The sequence below is a fragment of the Colletotrichum godetiae genome, assembly GCF_030913485.1.
Source record: "Colletotrichum godetiae strain CBS 193.32 chromosome Unknown BDP55scaffold_16, whole genome shotgun sequence".
Classification (NCBI taxonomy): Eukaryota; Fungi; Ascomycota; class Sordariomycetes; order Glomerellales; family Glomerellaceae; genus Colletotrichum; species Colletotrichum godetiae.
The window spans coordinates 366,646-390,240 of record NW_026851264.1 but is presented as its reverse complement, the minus strand read 5'-3'; the positions used below and the strand labels follow the sequence as shown (position 1 = coordinate 390,240).

General features: G+C 52.3%; 10 protein-coding genes and 1 non-coding gene across 11 annotated transcripts; 5 read left to right on the top strand and 6 right to left on the bottom strand.

The window, feature by feature from the left end:
* The first annotated feature begins 97 nt into the window (after positions 1-97).
* On the top strand, positions 98-1,566 carry BDP55DRAFT_660768 (glyoxalase). The gene is made up of 2 exons (XM_060574656.1): positions 98-250; positions 344-1,566. Exon 2 carries the CDS (start codon positions 466-468, stop codon positions 1,333-1,335), a length of 870 nt encoding a protein of 289 aa, XP_060430796.1. The 5' UTR covers positions 98-250; positions 344-465; the 3' UTR covers positions 1,336-1,566.
* A 68-nt stretch (positions 1,567-1,634) lies between these two features.
* BDP55DRAFT_630880 (uncharacterized protein) lies at positions 1,635-2,671 on the top strand (the record flags this gene model as incomplete). The annotated part of the gene is made up of 3 exons (XM_060572218.1): positions 1,635-1,732; positions 1,933-2,401; positions 2,423-2,671. The coding sequence occupies 3 exons, from the start codon at positions 1,635-1,637 to the stop codon at positions 2,669-2,671; spliced, it is 816 nt and encodes a 271-aa protein (XP_060430795.1).
* Positions 2,672-3,393: 722 nt separating this feature from the next.
* Positions 3,394-4,153, top strand: BDP55DRAFT_630879 (uncharacterized protein; the record flags this gene model as incomplete). Its single annotated transcript, XM_060572217.1, has 2 exons — positions 3,394-3,396; positions 3,533-4,153. The coding sequence occupies 2 exons, from the start codon at positions 3,394-3,396 to the stop codon at positions 4,151-4,153; spliced, it is 624 nt and encodes a 207-aa protein (XP_060430794.1).
* A 911-nt stretch (positions 4,154-5,064) lies between these two features.
* On the bottom strand, positions 5,065-6,169 carry BDP55DRAFT_660762 (short chain dehydrogenase). The gene is made up of 2 exons (XM_060574655.1): positions 5,749-6,169; positions 5,065-5,671 (listed from the first exon to the last, which is right to left on the bottom strand). The coding sequence occupies exons 1-2, from the start codon at positions 6,066-6,068 to the stop codon at positions 5,191-5,193; spliced, it is 801 nt and encodes a 266-aa protein (XP_060430793.1). The 5' UTR covers positions 6,069-6,169; the 3' UTR covers positions 5,065-5,190.
* Positions 6,170-8,426: 2,257 nt separating this feature from the next.
* BDP55DRAFT_630877 (uncharacterized protein) lies at positions 8,427-9,053 on the top strand (the record flags this gene model as incomplete). The annotated part of the gene is made up of 1 exon (XM_060572216.1): positions 8,427-9,053. One exon carries the CDS (start codon positions 8,427-8,429, stop codon positions 9,051-9,053), a length of 627 nt encoding a protein of 208 aa, XP_060430792.1.
* Positions 9,054-9,657: 604 nt separating this feature from the next.
* On the bottom strand, positions 9,658-11,580 carry BDP55DRAFT_550336 (general substrate transporter; the record flags this gene model as incomplete). Its single annotated transcript, XM_060569013.1, has 9 exons — positions 9,658-9,770; positions 9,825-9,891; positions 9,953-10,082; positions 10,137-10,860; positions 10,915-10,954; positions 11,009-11,091; positions 11,148-11,276; positions 11,329-11,438; positions 11,498-11,580. The coding sequence occupies 9 exons, from the start codon at positions 11,578-11,580 to the stop codon at positions 9,658-9,660; spliced, it is 1,479 nt and encodes a 492-aa protein (XP_060430791.1).
* A 387-nt stretch (positions 11,581-11,967) lies between these two features.
* Positions 11,968-14,282, top strand: BDP55DRAFT_660757 (cytochrome P450). Its single transcript, XM_060574654.1, has 6 exons — positions 11,968-12,341; positions 12,406-12,959; positions 13,031-13,301; positions 13,375-13,657; positions 13,717-13,951; positions 14,015-14,282. The coding sequence occupies exons 1-6, from the start codon at positions 12,210-12,212 to the stop codon at positions 14,169-14,171; spliced, it is 1,632 nt and encodes a 543-aa protein (XP_060430790.1). The 5' UTR covers positions 11,968-12,209; the 3' UTR covers positions 14,172-14,282.
* BDP55DRAFT_660752 (beta-lactamase/transpeptidase-like protein) lies at positions 14,283-16,302 on the bottom strand. Its single transcript, XM_060574653.1, has one exon. The coding sequence runs from the start codon at positions 16,211-16,213 to the stop codon at positions 14,297-14,299; it is 1,917 nt and encodes a 638-aa protein (XP_060430789.1). The 5' UTR covers positions 16,214-16,302; the 3' UTR covers positions 14,283-14,296.
* Positions 16,303-17,126: 824 nt separating this feature from the next.
* Positions 17,127-17,221, bottom strand: BDP55DRAFT_t137. The gene has a single exon. It is a non-coding gene; the product is annotated as a tRNA-Gln (tRNA).
* A 652-nt stretch (positions 17,222-17,873) lies between these two features.
* On the bottom strand, positions 17,874-18,900 carry BDP55DRAFT_741247 (pectate lyase-domain-containing protein; the record flags this gene model as incomplete). Its single annotated transcript, XM_060580434.1, has 3 exons — positions 17,874-18,303; positions 18,374-18,718; positions 18,806-18,900. The coding sequence occupies 3 exons, from the start codon at positions 18,898-18,900 to the stop codon at positions 17,874-17,876; spliced, it is 870 nt and encodes a 289-aa protein (XP_060430788.1).
* Positions 18,901-20,297: 1,397 nt separating this feature from the next.
* BDP55DRAFT_660750 (uncharacterized protein) lies at positions 20,298-23,187 on the bottom strand. Its single transcript, XM_060574652.1, has one exon. It carries the CDS (start codon positions 23,168-23,170, stop codon positions 20,462-20,464), a length of 2,709 nt encoding a protein of 902 aa, XP_060430787.1. The 5' UTR covers positions 23,171-23,187; the 3' UTR covers positions 20,298-20,461.
* Between the last annotated feature and the right edge of the window lie 408 nt (positions 23,188-23,595).

Sequence of the window (23,595 nt, the reverse complement as noted above, 5' to 3'; positions counted from 1 at the left end):
TTTGGCAGTCTCATAGAGAAGAAGTCCTCGGTGTGCTGAAGCAACCTAAGAGTGAGAGAGAGCAGAAGAGTCCACCCTCACCTTTGCAACGAGATCTGTGCTTGATTACATAAGGCCTCTTCAGCTTCCATGAAGTGGGTACCGGAACGAGTGCCGGCCACGTGCCGGAGCTCTCGTCGTAGCTCCGGCATACGTTGGAAAATGTCCAAGACATCTGAGGTATTTGCGAGTAACTTGGCAAAAGACTCATGTAAGTTGTCGACCGATAGCGGACGTGATACATCCGCGTTTCTTCGCAATGACTATCAGCAATGGTGACATTGTGGGGCCGCGCGGGGAACAGTACGATAAATACCGGATGATGTCCCCGATGCTCTACATCACATCTACAGCAAGTCTCAAAGTAACCGGCATCACTACCACCCTTTCGACGTTATATAAAAGCCCAAATACGAACGTGACAACATGTCAACTACTCAGAGCTCGAACCCGCCTCTCCTGGATCACATCGTGATCCTGGTCCCCCACCAAGTCCTCGCCTCCCTACCCACTTGGCTCTCAACCGAATTCACCATCCTCACAGGTGGTCGCCACGCCGACGGCCTCACAGAGAACAAGCTCGTCATCTTCGCTGATGGCACCTACCTGGAAATCATCTCCTTCGTCGCGGGCATCAGCCGGGAAGACCGCCTCAAGCACAAGTGGGGTCCGAAACCGGACGGCACCATCATCGACTGGGCCTACTCCCTCAAGGACGAGTCCGGCTTCGCCGAGATCCAGAAGCGGGTGCACGCCTCGCAATCTTTGGCCGTGTACGAGGATCCTGTGCCTGGCGGGCGCATCAGGCCTGATGGCGAAGAGCTGAAGTGGGCCGTTGCGCTCCCGGACGGTGCTGCCGCCGGAGCCGGAGCCGGAAAAGTGGAGAGGGGCGAGTTGCCGTTTTGGTGCTTTGACCGGACGCCTCGCAAGCTTCGCGTGCCGGATCACGTTCCGGAGAATGTAAAGCACCCAAATGGATCGCTTGGAGTCCACTCAGTGTCGATCGATGTCAGTAGCGAGGATTTCAAGAAGGCGTATGCCGGTATCAACGACCGGGCGGCGGAGGAGGGTGGCGACGCTGTCGGACGGTGGACGTTTGATGTCCCCGTTCGTCAGTTTGAAGATCCTAGGTATCTCAACATCGAAACCGTCTCTAATGAGAAGGGGCCTAGAAAAGCTATCCGCTTCGCTCTGTACACCGCTGCGGGTACGGGGAAGCGGTCGATTGGTGGCGACCTTGGCGGAGGTGTCTCTGTTGAGATTGATTTAATTCCTGTATCTGGTGGATCCTCCTGAGCGTCCAGAATCAAGGGTTAGGAAGACTTGAGACATGGTTATGCAACACACGTAACTAAGTACTTGTTTTATTTGTCCTTATAAGGAAAACTTTTGTCAACTTGATCATGGGAACAAAGATTCAAACGGTCGAGACACTGCCAGGTCCCGAAATGTAGCTAAGCTTGAGGAAAAGAGTTAAACACCACACTAGCTTCTGAAGCCGATAATACACCCGCCTACCATTGACCGTCTTTCCAAGGCTTTCGGGCCTCAAAGCTCTCCTATTCGGCGTCAATTATGCCATTTTCATGGTCAAGATGAGCAACAGCGGCAATCTACAGGATGTAGGAAAGTTGTCTCTGCGTTGGTGGTTGGCCGACCATTGTGCACTCTCACAATTTCATGACCCCGCTTTGTTGGTTCGAGGGACAAGAGAAACAACGTTTGACAAAGCTGTTGGATCTTTCGCCCAGCCTTGTTTCAACTCGGGTGGGATAATCGAGCTATTGACACCTTCTTCAACGGCGAGACAACGAAGCCCTTTCTTAGCAGGGCAGATGATCATGTCTACCCATGCGCCACCTGCGATGGATCATATCTACGACACATCCAAAGGTGTCGAAAGCGCAAAATTGCCAAGCTCGGAGAATTTAGAGGGTTATGGCCGGAGGCTGAGCTTCTTTTATGGCCTGCCCCCGGATCGCTTCGCGACATCGCGGTCCTGGACACCGCGGGGCTCCCAGCTGAGGCCTTCGTAAGACGGCAGCCGTTTGCTTCTTCCGGCCCCGGCGACGAGCCCATGTCCTTCCATCCTATTGTATCACTATCTGCAGTGTACCATCTGGTCTCTCGCTTGACCATCGGTGTCAACAACCTTGAGGCGCTTCAAGACACATGCTGCCGGATGGCGGAGGAACATGAGATTGATCGCGACGACGATACCGACGAAGATGAGGAAACAGACGAGTACTGTATTTGTCAGAGCTGCAAAGAACACCCCTCCAGATACTACAAAAATACATCCAAGCTCCACGTGGAAGCGAAGGCGAAGCCGTATGTCACTACTGGCGACGTCGTGCTCGTCGTCAATGACTGACTTCCCAAGATCTGGGACGACATACGCCTTGCCGACATTATGACCAACGAAAATTGGGCTGACCAGTATCCCTTGGCACCCGCGAACACCAAGGCTTGGTTGAATGGCGACTCTTCCTGCTCTTCGGTATACCTCATTCGACAGGCGCCCGATGATGCCGGGAATCAGGAGGACAGAGACACACATTGGCGGGAGGTTGCCGCTGGAGTGCTGAAGTCCAAGAGAAATCTCTGCCATAAGGCTGTTGATACACAGTAGATGCTACATGAAACACGTAGAGGGGAGGGGGGTTGAGAAGCCTATCCCATCAACTGCTGGAGATGTCGTGACTAAGTCCGACTCCAGTATCTCTGACTTTGTTGTATTTCGAGATTGTTGACAGGCGGATATAATAGAGCTAGGGTCGGATTAAGAGGCTACTCGTTGTTTCCCTCATAAAAGCACGCATCTATGTACTGACGCTATCTAGCAGTTGATGGGATAAAAGTAGTTATTGTCAAGCTTTAAGTGGGTTTGGCAATCCAACCCCTAATATCGGATTGGATACGTGAGACTCTCCACTCGCCTCAGTTCTTTCTTGCAAGTCGATGGACCTGAACTTTGGTATCTCCCAAAGCTCCCTAAGTCCCGGCCTTTCATAAGTTCCCTAAAACGTAGTAGAAGAAGCCGTTCGAAGTATGAACACAAGGGTATCCGTGCGGAATGGGACCTTAAAGGAAAGCTTGTGATTAAAGAACTCGGTCAAATGGGGATGTTTGTAAGGTGTGGTATGGTTCAGATCTGAGGGCTACGAGACTTGCGTCTTTGAATTGGTCAGCGATACCGTGATTGAGAGGGGACCTTGTCTGATTCGTGAACGTATATAAACAGCCAAGCCATAAATTTTGACCAACTTACACGATGTACCCCAGAGAGTACCCCCATTTTCTTTCTTCCATCCAGCACAATTACCTGTCAGAACGTTTTTAGCCTCAACCATTATGGTAAGACGACCAAAACCGGTAGCTGCCTTATAGATGAAACTCATCAAAATTTCCGAGGAGTTCACTCTCGACGCGCCCTCAAACAGTCACGAACAACCATCGGACTCGGAAGCTGGTTATAAACCTGGATAAGAAGACCCCGACTCCCCTCGCCGAAGCACACTTCCAGGATTGCCTGGACTCCCAAGAGTCATCTCGAGCGCCGACCCCGACAAGCTCCGAAACACCTTCCCTTGGAGAAGCATTCGATAGCCTCGAGGAATCATCGACCCGAGTAATTGTCAGCGGAGACAAGGCCCTCGGCAGTGATGACGAGACATTCTCACCACCCGCACTTGCCACCGTTTTGACGATGTTCTATCTCTGGTGTGTCTTCGAGTTCTGGGAAAGTTTCTCACAGAAAGTCTTGCCCAGCCACTGGTCTGAAACAGTCTTTATTGTTGCGACAATGGTTGCGCTGGCGTCAATGTTCACCCAGCTTGATACCTGGACCGGCCTTGGTTGTGTCGCCTATACTACACTTCATATTTGTCTACGAAGACACTGTTTCTGGGTAATGGGTAAATGGAAGCTTTTTGTTTGGGACTTAAAGGCCATCTACTTCCTCAACGAAATTGATCACATTGCATTACAAATCCTCATTATGACATGCATAGTGGCTTGGTTGGGCCCCGAGACATATTGGGTTGCCTTAAAGAGATATCTACCAGCTTGGACGAAGAAATTACTTTCGCAATTAATCGCCAAGAATCTCTGAGAAATGTTTCCAGTGTTTATTGGAGCCTCGGAGTCTGATGCTGTTGCGAGGGAGGGGTTGGACATGTGGGCTTCCGTTGTAGGTGAATTGGGAGGCAGTCTAAGGAGGAAATACATCAGCACTGTTCCTGGCGCATCAGGGTCATTTGCTGTAATTACTGAACTCTAGACCAACTGTGAACCTCAGACTTACCAACAACGCATTTAGTCATATTGTAGCACTGCAGGCTGCAGCCACTACCTGTATGCGATGCTTGCAAGTGAAAGCAGGGTAGCTCATGAGTTCGTTCTTCTGGTCATCTTCATTAATCTGGTTAATGTGAACCATGCTCTCATTGGAATAAATCGACTACGTATTCAACAGCCCACTTGGGAAGTCTGAGTGCGGGATTGTGTTTTTTTGCGTGAGATTGTATATTTCCCATCGTGTGACTTTGGAGCGAAGCTTCCAAGTTCCCGAACCTACGGATCACTTTTGATCAGAAGATTATGGAGGTTGGGAATGGAGTTACAGTGGACCGAGCCCGGGATCACGATTTGGGATGGGCACACAATGGGAAGACACGACAGGTGGAGTGTTGACGGGAAGTCCACTATAAGTAGCTAAGACCTTGAGGCTAAGGAAATGGAGCCAGGAACGAGGTCATGTCATCACGCATACATCATCACTCATGACTGCGGGGACATAATGCGGCGAGACAGGAGAAGCTTACACGACGAAAAAAGTTCTTTTGTAATGAAACTAATGGATTTTATGCGATCTGGTTGAGATACCGCATTAGCCTTCGTTTCTACAACCGATGCTGCTTGACTTGTATTGCCTTCCACCTATGTAGCACTAACTGTTCCATGAAACCGGGAGGCACGGGTCGGGGCGCACAACTTGGGCCATCACATCACATGAGATTACAGTGTTTTTACTTTTTTGTCTATTATTTTTTAACTAGTCATAACATCATATCCAGGATTAGAAACCTTTCAGTCTTCCATATCCATGTACTGTTGCTCCGCCTGCTTCATGAACAGGAAACGAGGCATTTAACGGCAGCAGTAACCGCCGTCAATGACGATGTCGGCACCGGTGGTGTAGGTGCTAGCATCGGAGACGAGGTAGACGTAGGCACCCTTGAGCTCCTTGGCGTCACCGTTGCGGCCCATGGGGATCATGCTCTTCCACAGATCCTGGACCTTCTGCTCGACAAAGTCGGACAGACCAGTGTCAATGTAGCCGGGAGAGATGGAGTTGACACGGGCGAAGTCGCGCCACTCGTTGGCGAGGGAGCGGGCCATGTGGATGCAGCCGGCCTTTGCGACGTTGTACGAGGTCTGCTCCTGGGGGTAGTTGGCGATGTGGCCGGACATGGAGGCGGTGATGACGAAGGAGCCGGAGCCGCGCTCGCGGAAGTGGGCGCCGACGGCCTTGGCGCAGTACGCGGTGCCGTTCAGGTCGATCTGGATAACATGATCCCAGGCCTCCTTGGTGCCGTCAATGACACCAGCGTCGGCGGTGGCACCGGCACTGTAGAGAACATAAATGTCAGCAACTTTTCTCACACTGAAAAGTCACGCGGGGTTGAAGAGAGAGCTGGGACTTACTTGGCGATGAAGGCATCGATCTTGCCGAAGTCGGCGATGATCTGCTTGGTGGTCTTCTCAACCTCGTCGTAGTCGCTGACGTTGAGCTTGTAGATCTTGACCTTGACGCCGTACTCCTTCTCGAGCTCGGCGGCGTTCTTCTCAGCACCCTCCTTGCGGGAAGAGTAGGTGATGGCCAGGTCGGCGCCCATCTCGGCGCAGCCGCGGGCAGCCTCAATGCCCATGCCACGGGGGCCGGAGGCACCCGTGACAACGACGACCTTGCCCTTGAGGCTGAAGAGGTCCAAAAGACGGGAAGCGGTGGGGATGGACTGAGGCATATTGAAGAATTGGTGAATGTGGCTTGGATGTAAAGGTAAAAGAGGCGTCTGCAAAGATTGAAGAGAAGGCTTTTTTGGGTATCAAACTTTTTGGAATGAGAAAGGTGAAGGGAGAGAAACTTAGAAACGGTCAGCGGGAGAAACGCAGCTTTGAATAGCTGGGAGTACAAGGTGCTTCGAGCCCAAAAAAGACCGAGGGGTCAATAAGGTGGCATGATGGAGGGGTAGCTTTGGGAATTGGCCGGCCGTGACGGCATCCCGGGAACCCCGCTGATGTCATTGATACAGGCACACGGACTAGACGCCGGGGCTAAACACGGACCATTGCTCAGCAATGAGGTTGTCAGGAATGTTTAGATACATGGGTGAACCCATGTTCTCTCCCATCAAGTGCCCGTCAGTCTGGTGGATCTAGATTAATGGGACCCGGATGGGCCGCAGGTAGATACTGAGACAGTATTGCCGTACTGCTACGCATACCTAACAGAGAATAGTCTCAATACTTGGAAAGTCTGCGCCTCTGTGCCTCTATTGAAGTATTGCCGTACTCCTACGCATACCTAACAGAGAATAGTCTCAATGCTGAGAACGTGGAACAGTACTGTGTACTTGTTATGTACGAACGTGTATCTGAGTAATCCCACATGCGAGGACTGCAGCAGTATGCGGCATGCAGCTTGGACAGCTCATCAATCTGATCTTGGTCCTCGCTTGGCGCAACCCTTTCCTGTTGACTACTAATCCAACCGCACTGACCGGGAATCGGGTAGGATTTGTCGAACTGGATTATTTGATATCTTCAGTCCGAAGAAGTGTAAATACCTACGTAAGTACAGATGCTCGGCGAGTTTGTTCTTAGCTCATCACAAAAAACCTGGCAACCAAGTTCTAGGCCTCAATGGAAAATTACGGCGCCCAATCGGTCTCAGAAACTACATGGTTGCGGCCAAGAGTCCAGCTGTGAGATCCACAGAAGCCCACATCCAACCCACCCCGGCCCTGCAGCGCGCGCCATTAGTCAAGGCCTACATCGTCGATGCTGTCTTCAAGTCCCAGCTTCCAACAAGAGGGGCATTTTCACCGCAGATAGCAGCGAGGAAGAGAGGGTCAACCTGCCCCGCGCCTTCGCGGACGCGTCGTGTCCAAGTACTCCTCGTGTACACTCCATCCGAGTCCATCCATCCTGGGAACTCCTGTTGGTGCGGAGCTGGGCAGCCGGGCGCGGAGGCATGTCGGTGAGGGGGAAGACACGGACTATGGAGCGTGGGGTTCGGGTCACTGCGGGAGGACTACGGAGACTCTGAAATTTGACCCTCCAACCATCGGTCCGCTACTCGCTTCACCGTTCGAGGCTCTCACCAGAGTTCCACATCACACCAGACACATGGTGTTCTTCGCACAGTTACGGGTACCGACTCTGCACGGTTGAGGGGAAAGATGTTGGAGATTTGGAGGGGGCATCCAGTCGACCCACGCAATCCCGGGGAGAGCTCAATTGCCCGCGCGGGGTGTCTCGTGAGTGAGCGATATTCTCCTCAACAAGCAACAAGAGGCCATCATGGCCCTCTGATCTGATCGCCGGGACAACCAATTCATGTGCTTTCGACTATCAAGCTCCACGACGGAGAGAGTCCGAGCCGACTGCAACTACACGTGAAGCCTCCAGGCAGTTGGAACCGCAGACTCTCAAGTCACTCATGTCGAATATATACCAGCGTGGTCCGACCATCTCGGCCCGTTCGGAGACCGGGCGAATGCAGCTTATCGCGTGAGCTTAAATACCACTTCGACAACTATTAGCCACAAGAACCATTCAATGTCCCTGAAAGGCCTTGAACAAGAAGAGAGAGGAAATAATTTTGTTGTTCCCATACATTTATTTCTAACCCCATTCTTTCCACGCCTTTTCCCAATCCTAGCCTTTTAGCAGTCATCGAGAGGATCCTAAAGCAGCATTCGATCCCTACCCATGATTTTGAGCACCAATAAAATTAATAGTGTCTATCAAGGTAGAATTAATACACAGCCACTTGAACGCCCCCAAAGGCTTGAATGGATGGATGTACATAAAACTCTTTTGACGCATCATCGATTAAACTCACATCATGACATTCTCCGGCATGGTACGTAGAGCAGATGCTTAAATAAGACGGTTCTTAATCATTTGCGAGACGCTTACGACTGCTGATGAGTGGACTGTTTTCCAGTTTTGCAGCCTCCAATATCTATGACTCTCTCAGTATCACCTTTTCAAAATCTCAAACCCGGGCAGAAAGCACCAAAATCTCCTCATTTACATCCTCCTTCTCGGAAAGCCCAGCAATGCCTTTCTACAGTGCTCCTCTCGCCCGGGCAAAAATGTGGCTCCGCCGACGAAGAGAACAACCGTGGCCACCACGAACAAGTCTCATGGACGAAGCCAGTTATTCAGCTACAGCACTCCTCAGCACATTCCTCCTAACCACAATTCTGATAGCGGCCACCTTGATGAGAGCATCCTCGGAGGCCGGCAAACCCATAACCTCCATGGTGGACCTCTTGGTCATCCTGATTCTCACGCAAACTGGTTACGCAGCGGTCTTCAGCATCCACAAATGCATTCTTCCCCCGCCTGGCTACATGGGTGGTCAAATCTACTTCTACTGGGCATTTTGGGTGATCACGCAGGTTGTCTGCGTCGCCACCGTGCGGTACGCATGGCACCGAGACTGGTCGCAGCAGACCGACTGCATCGCTCTTACGTGGCTGTTCTCGAGCGCAGGTTCCATCCTCTTGTGGACGTATGTATTGGTCTCCATGACTTTGAGGAGACACAGACGGAGAGGGACGTCGCGGTATGCCTCGAGACCGGCTGATCCGGACCCGGCGGTGCAAATGGTGGCGCGGGACAGAGTCGTTGACGTAGAAGCGGCCGTGAGCTCGGTTCAACTACCGCCGCACGTTGCTGCAAGAGAAGTGAAGAACGAAAATGTGCGATTAAGCTGAGCCGAAAAGCATTGGAAAGGGGCCGGATTCCGGAAGCAACAGCGAGGATGTGATATATAACGATGTATGAACTTGGTTGGCTTCTTGGCTTGGACTAAAAGTTTTTTTTACAAGTTTTGGTACCCACGAAATTTTAATGCACAAGTTTAGGAAGTACTTCAGTGAAATCAATTTGATGTTGCGAACTGAGACATCATGGTACCTTGTTCGTGTTCGCATGGAGTAACCTATAGAGTGGGAGTACTGATAAGCAGTTCTAGAACGTTTTGCCATTTGAACTCTGTCTTCAACAAGTTCTCCCTCGTAGAACGTTCAATCGGAGCTGGCATCAACGGAAGAATCATGGTACCCAAATCTCTTACAAAAACTACATAACTTATTATTGTCGGTCTATCAATAGTCCTCCACAATCCTGCGCCTGGCTGTCTCAGACTCTTAGCTGAGGGCCAACAGGCAGATGAGTAGGCCATTCGTCAAACATAAAAATTGGACTGCATTGCTCATAGATTGAGGTCAACTATCTCTTCTATCAATTTGTATCTACACCAAGGTACTAGACACACAGTTATTATCTTTCCTGTTATGTTGAAATCCCGCAACTTCCTCATTTGCGCTGACGAATTTCGACTTCTTGAACTCCAGTTTTCTCGGCAAAATCAATATCACGCACGATTTTGACTTCGCCAAAGATCTCGTCGATTTCTTCCAATGATTTTCCTGTGAGTGAGGTGTTAGCTCCCGCCCATAGACGATGGGTGATAAGATTTATACCTCTGGTCTCGGGATAGAAGAACGCAAAGACGATAGCACAGAAAGCGTTGGATATGATGAATAATATCTGAGATATCAGATTAGAAGACGGAATCAGTTGAACGCAAGTGGAGACAAGTTTAACGTACATAATACTTCCACCCAACCACAGCCAGCGCGATTGGTGAACACTGCGTAATGATGAGACTAATGGAGTAATGAATGACCTGGACTATGGCGTTTGCTTTGGCTCGTAGCTCCGTAGTGAATACTTCGGGTCTATACTCATGTTAACGCGGCTGTTCGGGAAGTGATACTCTGAACAATACTCACGGAATAATCCATGTCATAGGCCCCAGGAGCGCGGAATAGTTGGCCGAAACAGCGAAAATGCATGCAATAAGGCCGCGCTGAGCCGCCTCGTTAGTCGGAAATCCGGGTCTTGCAGGGTATACTGCTGCTAAGATGGTGATGATCAAGTAACAAAGTGACAACAGAGACGAGCTCATGATGAGAATCTTCTTGCGGCCGATGCGATCGACAAAGAACAACGAGATGAGACAGGCCACGGGTGCCACAGAACCATAAAGACCACTAACGAGAAGTTGTTGATCTTGGCTGAACTGCAGTGTAGCGTAGATGGCCGTCTGATAATACTGAACAAACGAAATTCCGGAAAGCATGGCAGCAGCCCAGACGAACGAGCCGACAAAGAGCCGCTTACGGAACGCGGGCGTCTTGAACAGGTCGCCCCAGGAGAGCCGACCCTGGGCCTGCAGCTCCTCTGCGATGTTGACTTGGATAACGGTGAACTCGTTACGGCACCAGTCGTCGTTGGATCCGTTGTAGTGGTAGTTGCGGAAAGCTTTCTCGGCTTCCTCGTGTCGACCTTTCAGGCATAGCCATCTGGGCGATTCACCCAGAAAGAGAACACTGATACCCAGGACCAAGGCAGGGACGCTCTGGATCGCGAAGCCGAGCCTCCATTGATTGGGGTTTTGCCATTTGCCTTCACCAACGCCGGTCCAGAGAGCGACGAAGAAGCCCCAAGCGACCACTTGATCTTATTAGCATGCGTTAATCGAGACTAGCTATCGATGTTCCAACTTACTCATCTGGTTGACAGCTGTGATTCTGGCCCTCTCATGAGTCTGGGGAAGATTAATATCTCGCATCTTCGTCGTTCGTAGAGCGATGCAACCTACCTTAGCGATCTCTGCTCCAAAGACTGGAGCTACGCCAGTGATTGTACCGACTGCAAAGCCAACTAGTAGTCGGCCCATAATGACTGAATCTCATTTGAGCATTCCTTCTCGCGTTTTCTCAGATCTGAAATTTACGTACGCATTGCGACGTGGGCAGCACCCGCCATCAGAGCACCGCCGATGACGCCCCAAATGCAGCCAAAAGCAATAGCTTTACGGCGGCCAAACTTGTCGCTAGTAACACCAACAGATGCACTCCCAAGCCATGCTAGGAGTACTATTAGACGAACAGTCATTGCCGTTCTCAGGACACGCCATACCTCCAGCTTGATATACGGAAACGATAGCACCTCGAAGGGGAGCATCAGGGTTTCCGAAATAAGTGAGAAATGACTTGAGTGCCAAACTTGGTGTAATTATTCCCGAATCACTATGCTATAGCGTAAGAATGTAGTTGATGAGACATTACCGTTGCTTAGAAAGACTCACTACCCATAGAGAAAGCCTCCTATGCCAAGGAGGATCGACGTCAACAAAGGCTTGCTCAGCCAAGCGGAAGAATCAGGTGTCATAATAGAGGTGAAACTAGAGCCTAAGTTTACAATCTGGTCAAAGATTCAAATTCCGAAGTTCCCTAAGTAGTGTACAAGCAGGGAGTATCGTCCATTTAGATTTGGGCCTACAGGGACCTCCTAGACTTTGTACCTCTTCTCCTCCCATGCTCTTCATCTCACTCGAACAACTGCCGCGGTGATGCTACCCAGGGCTAGGGTATGATTTTCCGCTGTCCAACCAAGGCGTTTGTAAGTTTGGAGTCAGCAAGAAGCATGCATGGGCCGCTTCGTTTCGGGGGTAGTTCCCCCACACGCATGTTGCTTCCCCCGCGTAACCCACGTGCAGCTCTGACCCAGACTGCGGGGTTATCAAGGGGACTTGTTCGTATCGTGACTTGATTTATCCATGACTATCGAGCGGGAAGGATTGAAAAGACACAGTTGTGGCTTGCTGAATCGTGTCCGCCAAGATCGGCAATTGTTGGAAGAGTCGAAGTGGAAGCGCTAGCCACTCGACTGACTATCGAAAATTGAATAACCTCGGGTTTGATTACTATCCAGTACTATTGCCCCGTCCAAACCCATAGATATCCCCGGCTAAGTCTTTTGAGATAACCGAAGAAAGACTGAAGACTCAACATCTATGTATGCGTGTGTTGAGGTTTCACACTTGTTATCCTGGTCTATCAAGAGTCAACCAGTCCACCATGCTCTTTAACATTCTCGTTTACTTAGGGGTGTTGGCTGGAGTTTCGTACCTAGCTCTCATATTCCCCCGGGTAAGAAAACTTCATACTGCCATGCTTTACTCGCCACTGTCCTGACATTTTCAATCCTGAATAGTTACGACAAGAATGGAAACTCTATTCACACCGATCACAACTCCCCCCCGGCCCCAAGATCATCAAAACAGGCATTCGAAAGCCATGGCTTTGGTTTCAGGAACTTAGCAGGGAGTACGGCGACGTCGTTTACCTCCAGATGGGCCCGACGCCGACCGTCGTGCTGGGCTCGGCTCAAGCGGCGTGGGACCTCCTCGAAAAGAAAGGCTCCATCTTCTCGTCACGGCCGCGCTTCATCATGGGCGGCGAGCTGCTTTCCGGCGGCATGAGGGGTCTGATGGCCTCGTACTCTCCCTTTTGGCGGCGATGGCGAAAACTCCTGCACAGCGGCTTCATGCAGCGGCAGAGTGAGACGTACCGGCCGGTGCAGAGTCTGGAGTCCAAGGTGCTTATGCATGAGCTCCTCACGACTCCCAGAGATTTTAGAAGGCATCTTGAGCGGTATGCGGCTTCTGTCATTGTGACGGTAACATACGGTAGAAGGGTGGAGGGTATCGCCACTGATATTGTTGTCCAGCGCAATGCTGAGTCGATGGGACGTTTGACATCGGTCAAGTCAGCTATTCCGTCTTCTTCTCAACTCCCCTATGGACTTGGTGTTTCTAACGGTTCTTATCGGCATTTAGTATCCCTGGCAAGTTTGCTGTAGAGAGATATCCTATTCTCAAATACGTCCCCAGCTTCTTGGCTACGTGGAAGGCCGAAGTCTTGAAGCAACGACAGAAGGACGTTCAGATGTACACCGAACTCATGGACGAAGTCAGGGACAAAGTTTCCAGGGGCGTCGCGCCAGAATCCTTCGCAAAACACCTGCTCCAAGAACAAACCAACCTCGGGATGTCAGACCTCGAAATAGCGTACACAGCGGGCTCACCGTTTGGGGCTGGCGTTGAGACGGTGAGACAAAATTTCCCTTTCATGGTGCGGAGTCATGCAAAACCCCAACCTTACTAACCACCAATGTCTCAAGTCGGCCGGGTCTCTAGCCAGCTTTTTCCTGGCTTGTGCCAAGTTTGGCCCACAGTTCATCCCCAGAGCACAAGAGGAGCTTGACAGAGTCGTTGGAAGCGACCGGCTGCCCACGTTTGAGGATCTGAACAGGCTCGAGTATGTCCGCGCCATAGCTTCGGAGACGTTACGCTGGCGACCTGTCGCCGTGCTCGGTGGCACTCCCCATGCAAGCACCGCGGATCATATCTACAAGGGCATGTTCATCCCAAAGGGCAGCACTGTCATCGCCCCTCTATGGAGCAGTACGTCGAGCCTAAGATGCTAAAGACCCTGTGTGATGCTCTGACTAAGTACGTTCTAGTCCATCTCAACGAAGCGGACTTCCCAGAACCCCATGAATTTAGACCTGAGCGGTTCTTGACCGACCGCGAATACCCTGGCACATTCGGCCATAGTGCTTTTGGTTGGGGCCGCCGGATCTGCCCCGGCATGCACCTTGGGTCTGCGTCCGTGGCCTTGAACATCGCGAGAACACTCTGGGGATTTGAAATCAACCCTGAGAAAGATGAGAAAAGAAGAGATATTGATGTTGACATGTAAGTCTGACCCCTTGCCCCTTGCGCGCACATGATATGTGAACTGATTTGATGTACACACAGCTTCGCGTACTCAGATGGCTTCAACTCCAGTCCATTGCCATTCCCTTGCTCGATAACACCTCGATCTCTCAGGCATGCTCAAGTGATTGAGCGTGAGTATGCAGAAGCTTTAAAAGCGTTGAGGAAGTATGCAGTTGTTGGGAGCAAGTTGTCTTGATCCGTTGAAAGGGTCGATATTAGTATCATTTAGGTCAGAGCTGCAGTAACATATCCGAGATCAACATTTGACTTCATGTTCACAAACTTCCGAATTAACATACCTATATTCATCTTCATCGTCCTCTACGCCACCGCGAAGTCCTCAAATACAAAAGGTATTTTCCAATACCTCAAATCGTCAAACTCCGCCTCAGAGATGTACTCCCGCGTATTAATCGTCAAAGCCCAGTCAAGATCAGGCCTACTTGACGCAAAAGTCCTCGCCCCAACCACCGTCCCGTCCCGCTCCGCAAACGGCGCCCGACCGCCGGTCCCGCTGACCGCGTGTGAGCCGATGAACCTCGCCACCGTTCCCGCACTTGCCGCAAGCGAGAACGCCCCCGCGCACTCCTCCTTGATAGCCCCATCGCCGCCGTACGGGCCCGGCACGAGTCGGTACGCCTGTGGTTCGCGCGGGTCGTAGCCCGTGTACTTGCTCTCCTGGACGATGCGGTCCCCGGCGTGCTCCGCCGCTGCCGTCTCGTACTGACGCACGTCCAGGTCGCCGAGGATATTGGCCTTCAAGAAGTCGAGGTAGGGCATCGCTGTGATGTTGCTGACGATGTAGCTCAGGAGCATGGTGCCGTAGTTGGAGTAGGCGTAGTCGGTGCCGGGGGCGAAGTCGAGCGGGCGGGCGACCTGGTACTCGATGACGTCCCGTAGCGTTGCGGCGCGGGTGCCGTTGAACATGTCAATGGCGATCTCGCGGAACAAGAAACTCGGGTCGCCGGACCTATCGCGGTTGTACCCGGACGTGTGCGCGAGGAGGTGGTCGATGGTGATGTCCTTTGCGCGGGCGTCTACGGGCTCGTTGTATCCGAGTAAAGGGTATGCAGCCGTGGAGTAGTTGAGCTTCCCAGCCTCGATGAGGTTAAAGATGGCCGCGTGGACAAAGATCTTGCTCACACTGGCGAGGAGGAAGACGTCGTCCGTCTCAACGATGGGGCGGTTGCTCTCCGCCCAGGTATACCCGCGTTCAGCAATGGTCGAACCGTTGGATGCGATGGCGAGTTGGGCCTGGCGGACGCCGTTCTTCCTCATCCAAGTCTGCATGGCGGCATCAAAGGCCGTTGTGGCACCCGCGTTATCCTTGAAGCCGGTGAAGGAGCCGGTGGCGGTCCATTCTCGGGTCTCGGGAACGTCGCTTTCTGCGAAGATGACGGCGAAGCGGATATCCTGTCCAGAGCCACCCCCCTGGAGGTCAATCGGGTGTAAGCCCTGCTGCTTCTGGAAGCCAATCTGAGAAGACAGCTCTTCAGCCGTGAGATCATTCATTGCCACCCATTTCCCAACAGAGGTGTCCACGAACTGGGGAGTGACAACGTGATCATCTGAGCGAAAGAGGCGAGAAGGCCTCCAGAAGCGCTTCGCCGTCTCGGACTCAAAGATCTTGGGATAGTCGATGGTGTAGTTGCCAGAGGAGTAAAAGATGGTAGACATCTGATTCCCAATATTTTCGTGGCCCAACACGCAATAGAGGCGGTCCGAAGGGGAGCCGTACATGCTGAAGCCCTTCACAACCATGTCGATACCATTGGTCGCATTGTCAAACGCGTAGGGATTGGTAAGACCGCAAAGCTGTGTCCATTTGGTGACATCTGCCTTCTCCATGACACCCGCGTAGATGGCGCTGCCAGCCGGTCCCGTGACGGAGATGTGCGTCGGAACATAGCCTTTGGACTTCCACAAGTCGAACCAGTCGTCGTAAGTCGCCTCGTCTGCGCCGTAGATGACTTCAAACGGCTTTCCATCCCGCCGTACCCAGACAGCAGCATACTTTGCATCCAACGCCGTGCCATAGTTGCTCAAGGATATCATGCGATAGCCATCGGCAATGAGAGACTTGACCTTGTCGCCGTGCGCTGAGCCATCTAGATTGAAGTATGTCTGGACGTCAGCAGAGGTGTCGTTGGCCTGGCGTCGTTCGGTTGGGATCGCATGGGCAATAGAGCAGAACGAAAGGTACGAAGTCAAGAGACCCAAGAATGAGTGAGGGTACATGTTCGAACGAGGGAAAGCTGCCCAAAGGCACACGAACAAAGACAAACAACGAATTCGGTTTGGATGTTTCGAGCAAGCACTGTTAGAACATTTCCTTTGAGGCGCAGCCCAAGGGCCTTCTTCACGTCTTTTTCACTACCTGTAAATATCCACATGATCCCTATTATTAGAGTGTCACTTTAGAGTACCGTGATCCCCTTGCGATACGAGATGAACCCCGTCCTTGCCCCCCACAATGCCGCGCTCGGCAAACGGCGGACAGCCGACAGCCCCCCATGACCCCGGTCCGGCCTCCCTAGTAGCCCCGGTCCTTTCGGCCGCATTAGGCAGTCGGGCCATGGCGGGCTTCGATAATGACTTCTCCCGTGGTGACATTGCCTGATCTTCCCCTGCTTTCCCCGTATTCCTCAACGGCATGGCCGATCCTTCGCCATTGATGTGAAGTAGGACTGCATTCGGCTTGAACTTTTTGGCAGTAATGAACACAAATGCTTTTGTTTTCTCTCAGACTCTGCCAAACAAAGCATAAGGGGGTTACGCGTTGCCAAGATAAAGTAATTTAGCATTCGAGGTTGATGTATCCCAGCAATGTGCCCCATAAATCAAGTTAAACTCGACATCGCCGTTTCAGCACCGCGTGCACATTGTCTCTGTTTGACAGCTCTTAATGAAAAGAAGCATGTATACAAACATGATGCCACAGTAAACAATTTAAACTTGACCCTTATGTCCAAAACACAAGCGCTTACCAAGATCAGGTCGATTCTTGGCTGCACATCGGCGCAAGTACATCCAGTCTAGAGCACCATGGTTCGAACACGATGTGTGACTTGATAAAGGCCAGTCTCAGCAAAAGCTTCCATGCTTGCTCGCATCTTGCAAGTTCAAGAGCGCCCATCGACAAAAGCAATGAAGGTCCATCCAGGATTCGAACCTGGGCTTACGGAAGTCCTTTGAGGCGAAACCATCGTCAGAATCCGACGTCCTAACCAACTAGACTAATAGACCAGTGAACGCGAGATTTACACGCTCAGCTGATGTGGAAGCCGCATCTCCGAATTGTACTCATAATGGGCGAATTTCTTGTGGGAAGAAAGACTCTGAAAGCCCTCGTTGTGGATGTGGTGGGGATCATAAGGGCAGGGACTGTCGATTAGTTTGGCGGGACTCTCGAGTGTAGGCCAGAGGGATACCCTGGTCATGAACACCACACCTTCACAGACTTCGAGACCACGAAGACGAAGCTCTGGTGTCTGTGAACTTGAGAAGGGGTATCAAATCTGGTTCATGTATCATTCACAAGAGGAATTCCTTATGCAGCAATGAGAGTATGAAGCGAGGAGAAAGATATGTGTCTCGTTTCGAGCCTAAGTGGGAGGAGAAAGAACGAGTAATGCGAAACCGAGAGATGGCGAGGGTCACGTCAGAAAAGAGAAACTCGACGTCTCCGTCTGCATTGACAACTTCAACTTGACAGCGAGTAAATTTCGTGACAACGTGGATGTATCTACAGCTTCAGCCTAGAGCGTGACCTAAGTCTAGGTTGAGTCTTACTCTCGGCCGTTTCTAAATCATATGTACTGCTTCAAAGTATAGACAACGGAACCCAACCTTCTTCCAGGTAGACAACCAAAGCCTCACAGAGACCTCTCACCATTCCTCAACACCCACTCGTCTTAACATTCGTAGCAACACACAACTTCCCATCCGGCCCACTCGAAACAAGCTTCGGTTCCGCACCACTACTATTCCCCTCAAAATTCTCACACACCTGCGCGCCGCCCAACACGCACGAGTCCCTCACAATCGTCCCATCGCCCAAGTTTCCATTCACACCAGACAGGACCTTCCCGCCATCGAGCCGGATATTGTCAAAAGTCGAGTGCCGCGCCACCTGCGTCTTGCAGTTACCGCAGCTGCGGTACATCTTACTGCAGTTCTTGCAAAAGTAGTTCTTCACGGCGACGGTACCGCCGCCGTCATGCTGGAGGACCTTATCGGCTGCGTCTTGGGCGCCCCCGCCGTTGACGTAGGATGTACCTGACGTTTGGCGGAATGTAATGGCGTCCTCGCAGACTTTTTGGAACCACCTAATCCATGGACTATCAGTGAAAGCTCATGAAGGGGATGTGGCATGCGCCTAGTGAGGTCAAGACTTACACGTTGTTGATAGTACAACTCCCCAAGCAATGAATGCCCTCACCATTATTAGGCCCAATAATCACATTGCTAATCGTAGCCCCTTCCTCGAGGATAAACACGGCGTCCTTGTTCCCGCCCTCGGTCTGGCCCTTGCAGGTACTCGGGCTCCGATCCCACATCACCATGCCGCCGTCGAAGGACTGGCCTGCAGCAATGGTCTTCACGGCAGCAATGTTCTGCGACCCCTTGGCCGTCGGGAACGTCGTCTGCAGCTCCGTGTTGGTGCCGCCAGAGGTGGTCCCGTTGCCTGCTGCGGAACCACCACCGCCAGTGCCAGCACCACCACCGGCAGCGGATCCGGAACTCGGCGCCGATGTACTCTTTGGCGCATGAGCTGGGAGGCTAGAGGGCGCTTTCCCGCCCTTGGAGGAACCACTCCCCTTGTGCGACGTCTTGGAGCCGCTCTTTGAGTTGGTCGTGGGCGAGGCGAGGCCCAGGGTGGAGAGGCAGAGAGCCAAGACGAGGAGGTTGTTTCGGATGTACATTGTTGGTCTAACTCGTAAAGTGGACTTCTTTGAGATGAGATGGTGGTTGTGGAGGGGGGGCGAATAGATGATAGCGTCTTGGCTATGACAAAAAAGCGGTTGGGATGAACTTGATGAAGAAGCTTGGCTCTACTATATAGGAGATTTCTGGTGTATTGAAAGAACCAGCTGTCATATGAGACGACCCAGTCGCTTGAACGAAAAAGATGTAAAACGAAACGAAAAAGAGTTCTTTGTGATCTTTTTGAGAAAAGCTCTTGAAAGCTGTTGATGATGATCTAAATTCAAACCCAACACGCCAGCGAACTCTATCATCTTTATATCTCTTTGAATTTCTGCCGCCTATTTCTTGTCTTTAACCGCCCGCTGTCAATATCAACGCACCCCTATACTCCCAGTTTCTCTCACTCAAAGTTTAGTCAATAGACCATCTTTGGGCTCAACGTCCTACTGTCCCGCGTGCAACGACCACAATGCGCTTCATCCCCCTAAACAGAAGCACGTTCCTCACAAGGATAGAAAATCTATGCAAGAACGATGGCGCGCTTCACGTAAGGTACACGTCCCCAGTTGTCTGAAACCTGTGCGCATTAAGCTTTCTTCTGGCAGTCAGATAGACAGGAACAAAGGTGCCTACTCCGTAGTCTAAGTACGCAAACGTGACAACCACAACCCGTGGGACCTACCATCTGGATGAGGTAGTACTATGAGAGAGCGGGTTAATAATCAACTCAAAAAAAGCTTATACCAAACCCACCAATCATCTACAGCCCCTATTAATCCCAATACCATGGAATGCTCTGCCACAAGTTCCAATCTAAACGGCGTCTGATGTTCTTAATGCAAGACTTTTATCCCACACGGACCTCCATCGCATCCGAGACTACTCACCTCAGCCAGGGATGAGCCCCCCAAGAAGCCGTCGACTCAGCTGAGTAAGTCAGGCCTCAGACTCCGGGACTCGTGGGAAGTAGTGGCTAACTTGTCCCGTTCATCTATCTCAAAAAAAGACAGAGGGGGACGTGCAGAAACTCTGAAGCACAACCATACCGGTAATATTCTTCAAACTGCCTCTAGTGGATTCAGTCAACACTCCACCCTCCTCCTCGCGGTCCAATAACTCGGGACAGCTATCCGAACTATTTGCGTGCCCGTTCTGGTACTAACCTCGTGGGAGGGGAGAAGAACCTTGTGGGCGCCACACATGCCATGTGTTCTTCTTCATGACGCTTCCCATCAACCATTTCCTTAGTCCGTGCCTCCCAAAGACCATGTCTCCCAAAGACCATGTCTCCCAAAGACCATGTCTCCTTGCTCATCATCATGCTCGGAAGAACTGAACGTGAGTCGTTGATCATCATGCCGAACATCTCGGAACAATCAAACCGCGTGGTTTGGAAATATTTTCAGATTTAATTGTAAAAACTATTTACTTGAATCAACCACCCACCCAGCGCCTTTATTATTCCGTTTCCCCGTTCCCCTCCCTTTCGGCTTGTCGCTTTCCCCCAAGCACGCCTCTCGCGGTTATTCCAATGCCGTCCAAAGAAACTCTAGACGATCATCGCCTTTGCTGATATGACCCTGGCTGAAACGCCCCTTGCTGCTGTGGCCGTTGTTGTTGATGCTGCTGTTGCTGCGACTGCTCCCTCCTAATCTGCCTCTCAAACCTCTTTCCCTCCGTCTTCGCATCCTTCTCCCCGTTGAGCCCAACCCTTTTCAGCTCCTCCTTGACCATCCCCACAGCCTCGGCTACTACGTCGTCGCCCCTTCGCCAGGTGTACAGCGCTACCCCGTGCGACTCCAAAATCTCCTGGGCTCGCTGCAGTCGACGCATCCACAGCTCGTGCTTCCTATTTGGAGCCGCCGCTGTCGGTCCCAGATTCGGACTGCCGTATGTTGGAGATGTGGATCCGGACCTGAGACTGGCCGTCTGCGCCCTTACAAATGTCGGCGGCTGAACCTGCTGTGGCCGGGAAGCCGCGGACGGCGGTGGGAGGGCTTCAAAATCGATGTCTTCGTTGCCCGAGAGTCTCCGCCGGTTATCGACGCTCCGGGGACTTAAACTGCGGGAAGTGGAAGGGGTGCCCCGACGGCGAGGCGGTGGAGGCGCTGGTGCAACTTTGCTCATCTTACTTGTGTCGTTTTGCGACGTGGACGCTGGTATCTTGGCCGTACTCGGCAGGCTCCTGTTGCTTCCAATTGTCTGCTGAGACGAATTGTGCATTTGCGACAGAGGATGAGGATTGCCCCGGTCCGCGGACGGCTTGCGAGTACTCGGCATCGGAGGAGGCGTAGCACCCATGCTGTTGACCTTGATCGTTGGCACATTCGTATCAGACGGAGCGCCGCGAAGCGCAGCTGGCTTGTTGGGTCGTGGTGGAGGGGGCTTGCGGCTAATAGCAAGATCGGTGGCGCTTGAATGTGGCTTGGGTCTGGCCTGGATCTGAGCCAGTGCAGCGGCGTCGTTCAACGTGGTCTCTTCAGGTTCATCGGAAAAGTCGATGAGATCGCCCATGACAGGCCCGACCGTCTTCGCCTCGCCGCGTGGAGGAAGCCCCGGACGATTCGGTGGAGCATCGCTGTGGTCGGTAGCCTTGGACATTGAGCCTCGCTGACGTGCGCTACTGGTCTCAAAAGATGTATCAAAGTACCCGGCTTGCTCCGGCGTTGTGACGTCGCGGATAAAGATGGCGATGATCCGTCCTGGGTGGGCTTCCACCAGCTCTGTGTAAACCTCCAAATCTGCCTCGCCGCTGTCACCGACTAGGAGAAACCTGCGTTCGGGGAAGTCGTGCATGAGCCTGGTGAGAGTGCTCTTCTTCCTCTCTGCCACGGGCTCAAATATACCCTGGAGCATGCCACTGTATTGCTTCAGATGAAGCGATCCAGGGGGCAAGCCAGCTATCATGAAATAACTGGCAAGCACCGGGAATAGTTGCCAGGGACTGTTCGAGCAGTAGTGCATGCTGACCCCCATGGTGTGCAGCTCGGTGTACCATTCCCGAACACCTTCAACCGTTAAGTCTTTGAGCTCACGGACAAAGGTGTTGCGGAAGATCTCCTTTGCGCCACCCGATATGTTGGATCGCTTAATCGTGTCGTCAATGTCACTGATCAAACTGACGCCCTTCGGTTCGATGATCTTGACTTCCTGAGTTGCCGACAAGTCCTCATTAGCGAGAACTCGGACGTGCGTAGGGACAAATTCCAAAGCGGCGCGCAGGATAAAGTGGCCCGCGTCGTTGGTCTGCACAGTCCGGGACGCTGACTTCTCGTCATTGTAGAAGAAGACAGTGATGGGCAGCTGGACCAGAGGCGTAGTCATGAACGGCGCTATTCTTGCCATGAGGTTGGCATTCGCAACAGACAGCTCGGCATCTGTTAAATCATTCCCCGTAGTGTTTGTCCTCGTCGGTGGCAGTTTGGGAGAACCAGGAGCTGTCATTGGCGTTTGTGTGCCACTTCGTGACCTCGATCTCGCCCGGTATATACTATTCGCATCATCGTCGGATCCGTCCTTTGGCGCTTCGCTAAAACCACCCTGATATGCTACGCGTCGCTCTTCTTGGCCTCTCTTCTCGATTTCTGCTGCTTCTTTCGCAATCTTTTCTTGCTCTCGTCGTTCCTCGTGTGATTGGTGTAACGCAGAGAGGTTATCCGGTGCGGGAGCATCCTGTCTGGGAGCTGGGATGCCGCTTAGCTGGCGCGCAAGGCCGATGAGAATACGGTTGCGCCGAGTGATTGGTCCTTTATGCGGGGAGTATACCCATCCCCTGACGTCGATGTCCACGATGGCTTTCTCGTCTTCATTACGCTCCCACTCTTTCCTCCAAAACTCTTGGTCCCTGGCGCTGCCCGGCTCTTCCTCGGAATGCTGTTGGTATTCCGCCGTCCAATCCTGCTTAACATGCCGCTTTGCGTAGGATGGAAAGATGACCATCTGATCGTCTCCCTGGACAGTGATGGCGACGTCGGGGAACGATCCCGGGATTGTTGTCCTTGGCATACCTTCCCCCGGCTCCAAAGGCCGTACCCGCGTTTGCGCATAGCCCTCCCTGATCTCGTTGACTCCTACCGCAGCGGCTCGGTACATGCTCCCCGCCTTCGCAGCCAGCCATTTCCGCCGGAACCCTCTCTCGCCTGGGGTGGGCGGATCTTCTGCCGAGCCATACGCATAGCCATTACTGCCATTGTTGACGCCTCCAGCACCTCCGCCTCCGCCTCCGCCTCCGCCATATGTGGTCGTGTAGTCCGAGAAAGTTGGCATCTTCTTGCCTGTAGTACCTCCTCGCTCCCTCGCATGCCGCTTTGACCTGACCGAGGGCGGACCCAGGAGCAGCCGGCGACTGTGACGCGCAAAGACGTCGACGAGCCTCGACTTCTCGTTTCGCTTGCGCTGGCGCTCGAGGATGTATCGGTAGATGCTCGACTGAAATCGATGTTTGAGCTGCGGAAGGGTATCGAGACGAAAGTTGAGAACGCGCTCGCGGTATCGATCCCGTACGCTTCGTGGGAACAGGTATCGAAGGAGACTCGTGCGGTTATGAGGATGCGGACGCGGCGGACCAAATCGCCCGAAAGGAGCCAGCTTGTTCGTAGTTTGTGCCTTGGACAGAAGGTCCAAAGACAAGAAGCAGCGGTGCGTGGGACGTCGCTACGTTTTGGATGTTATGGAGGGAGGCGAGCTTGAGA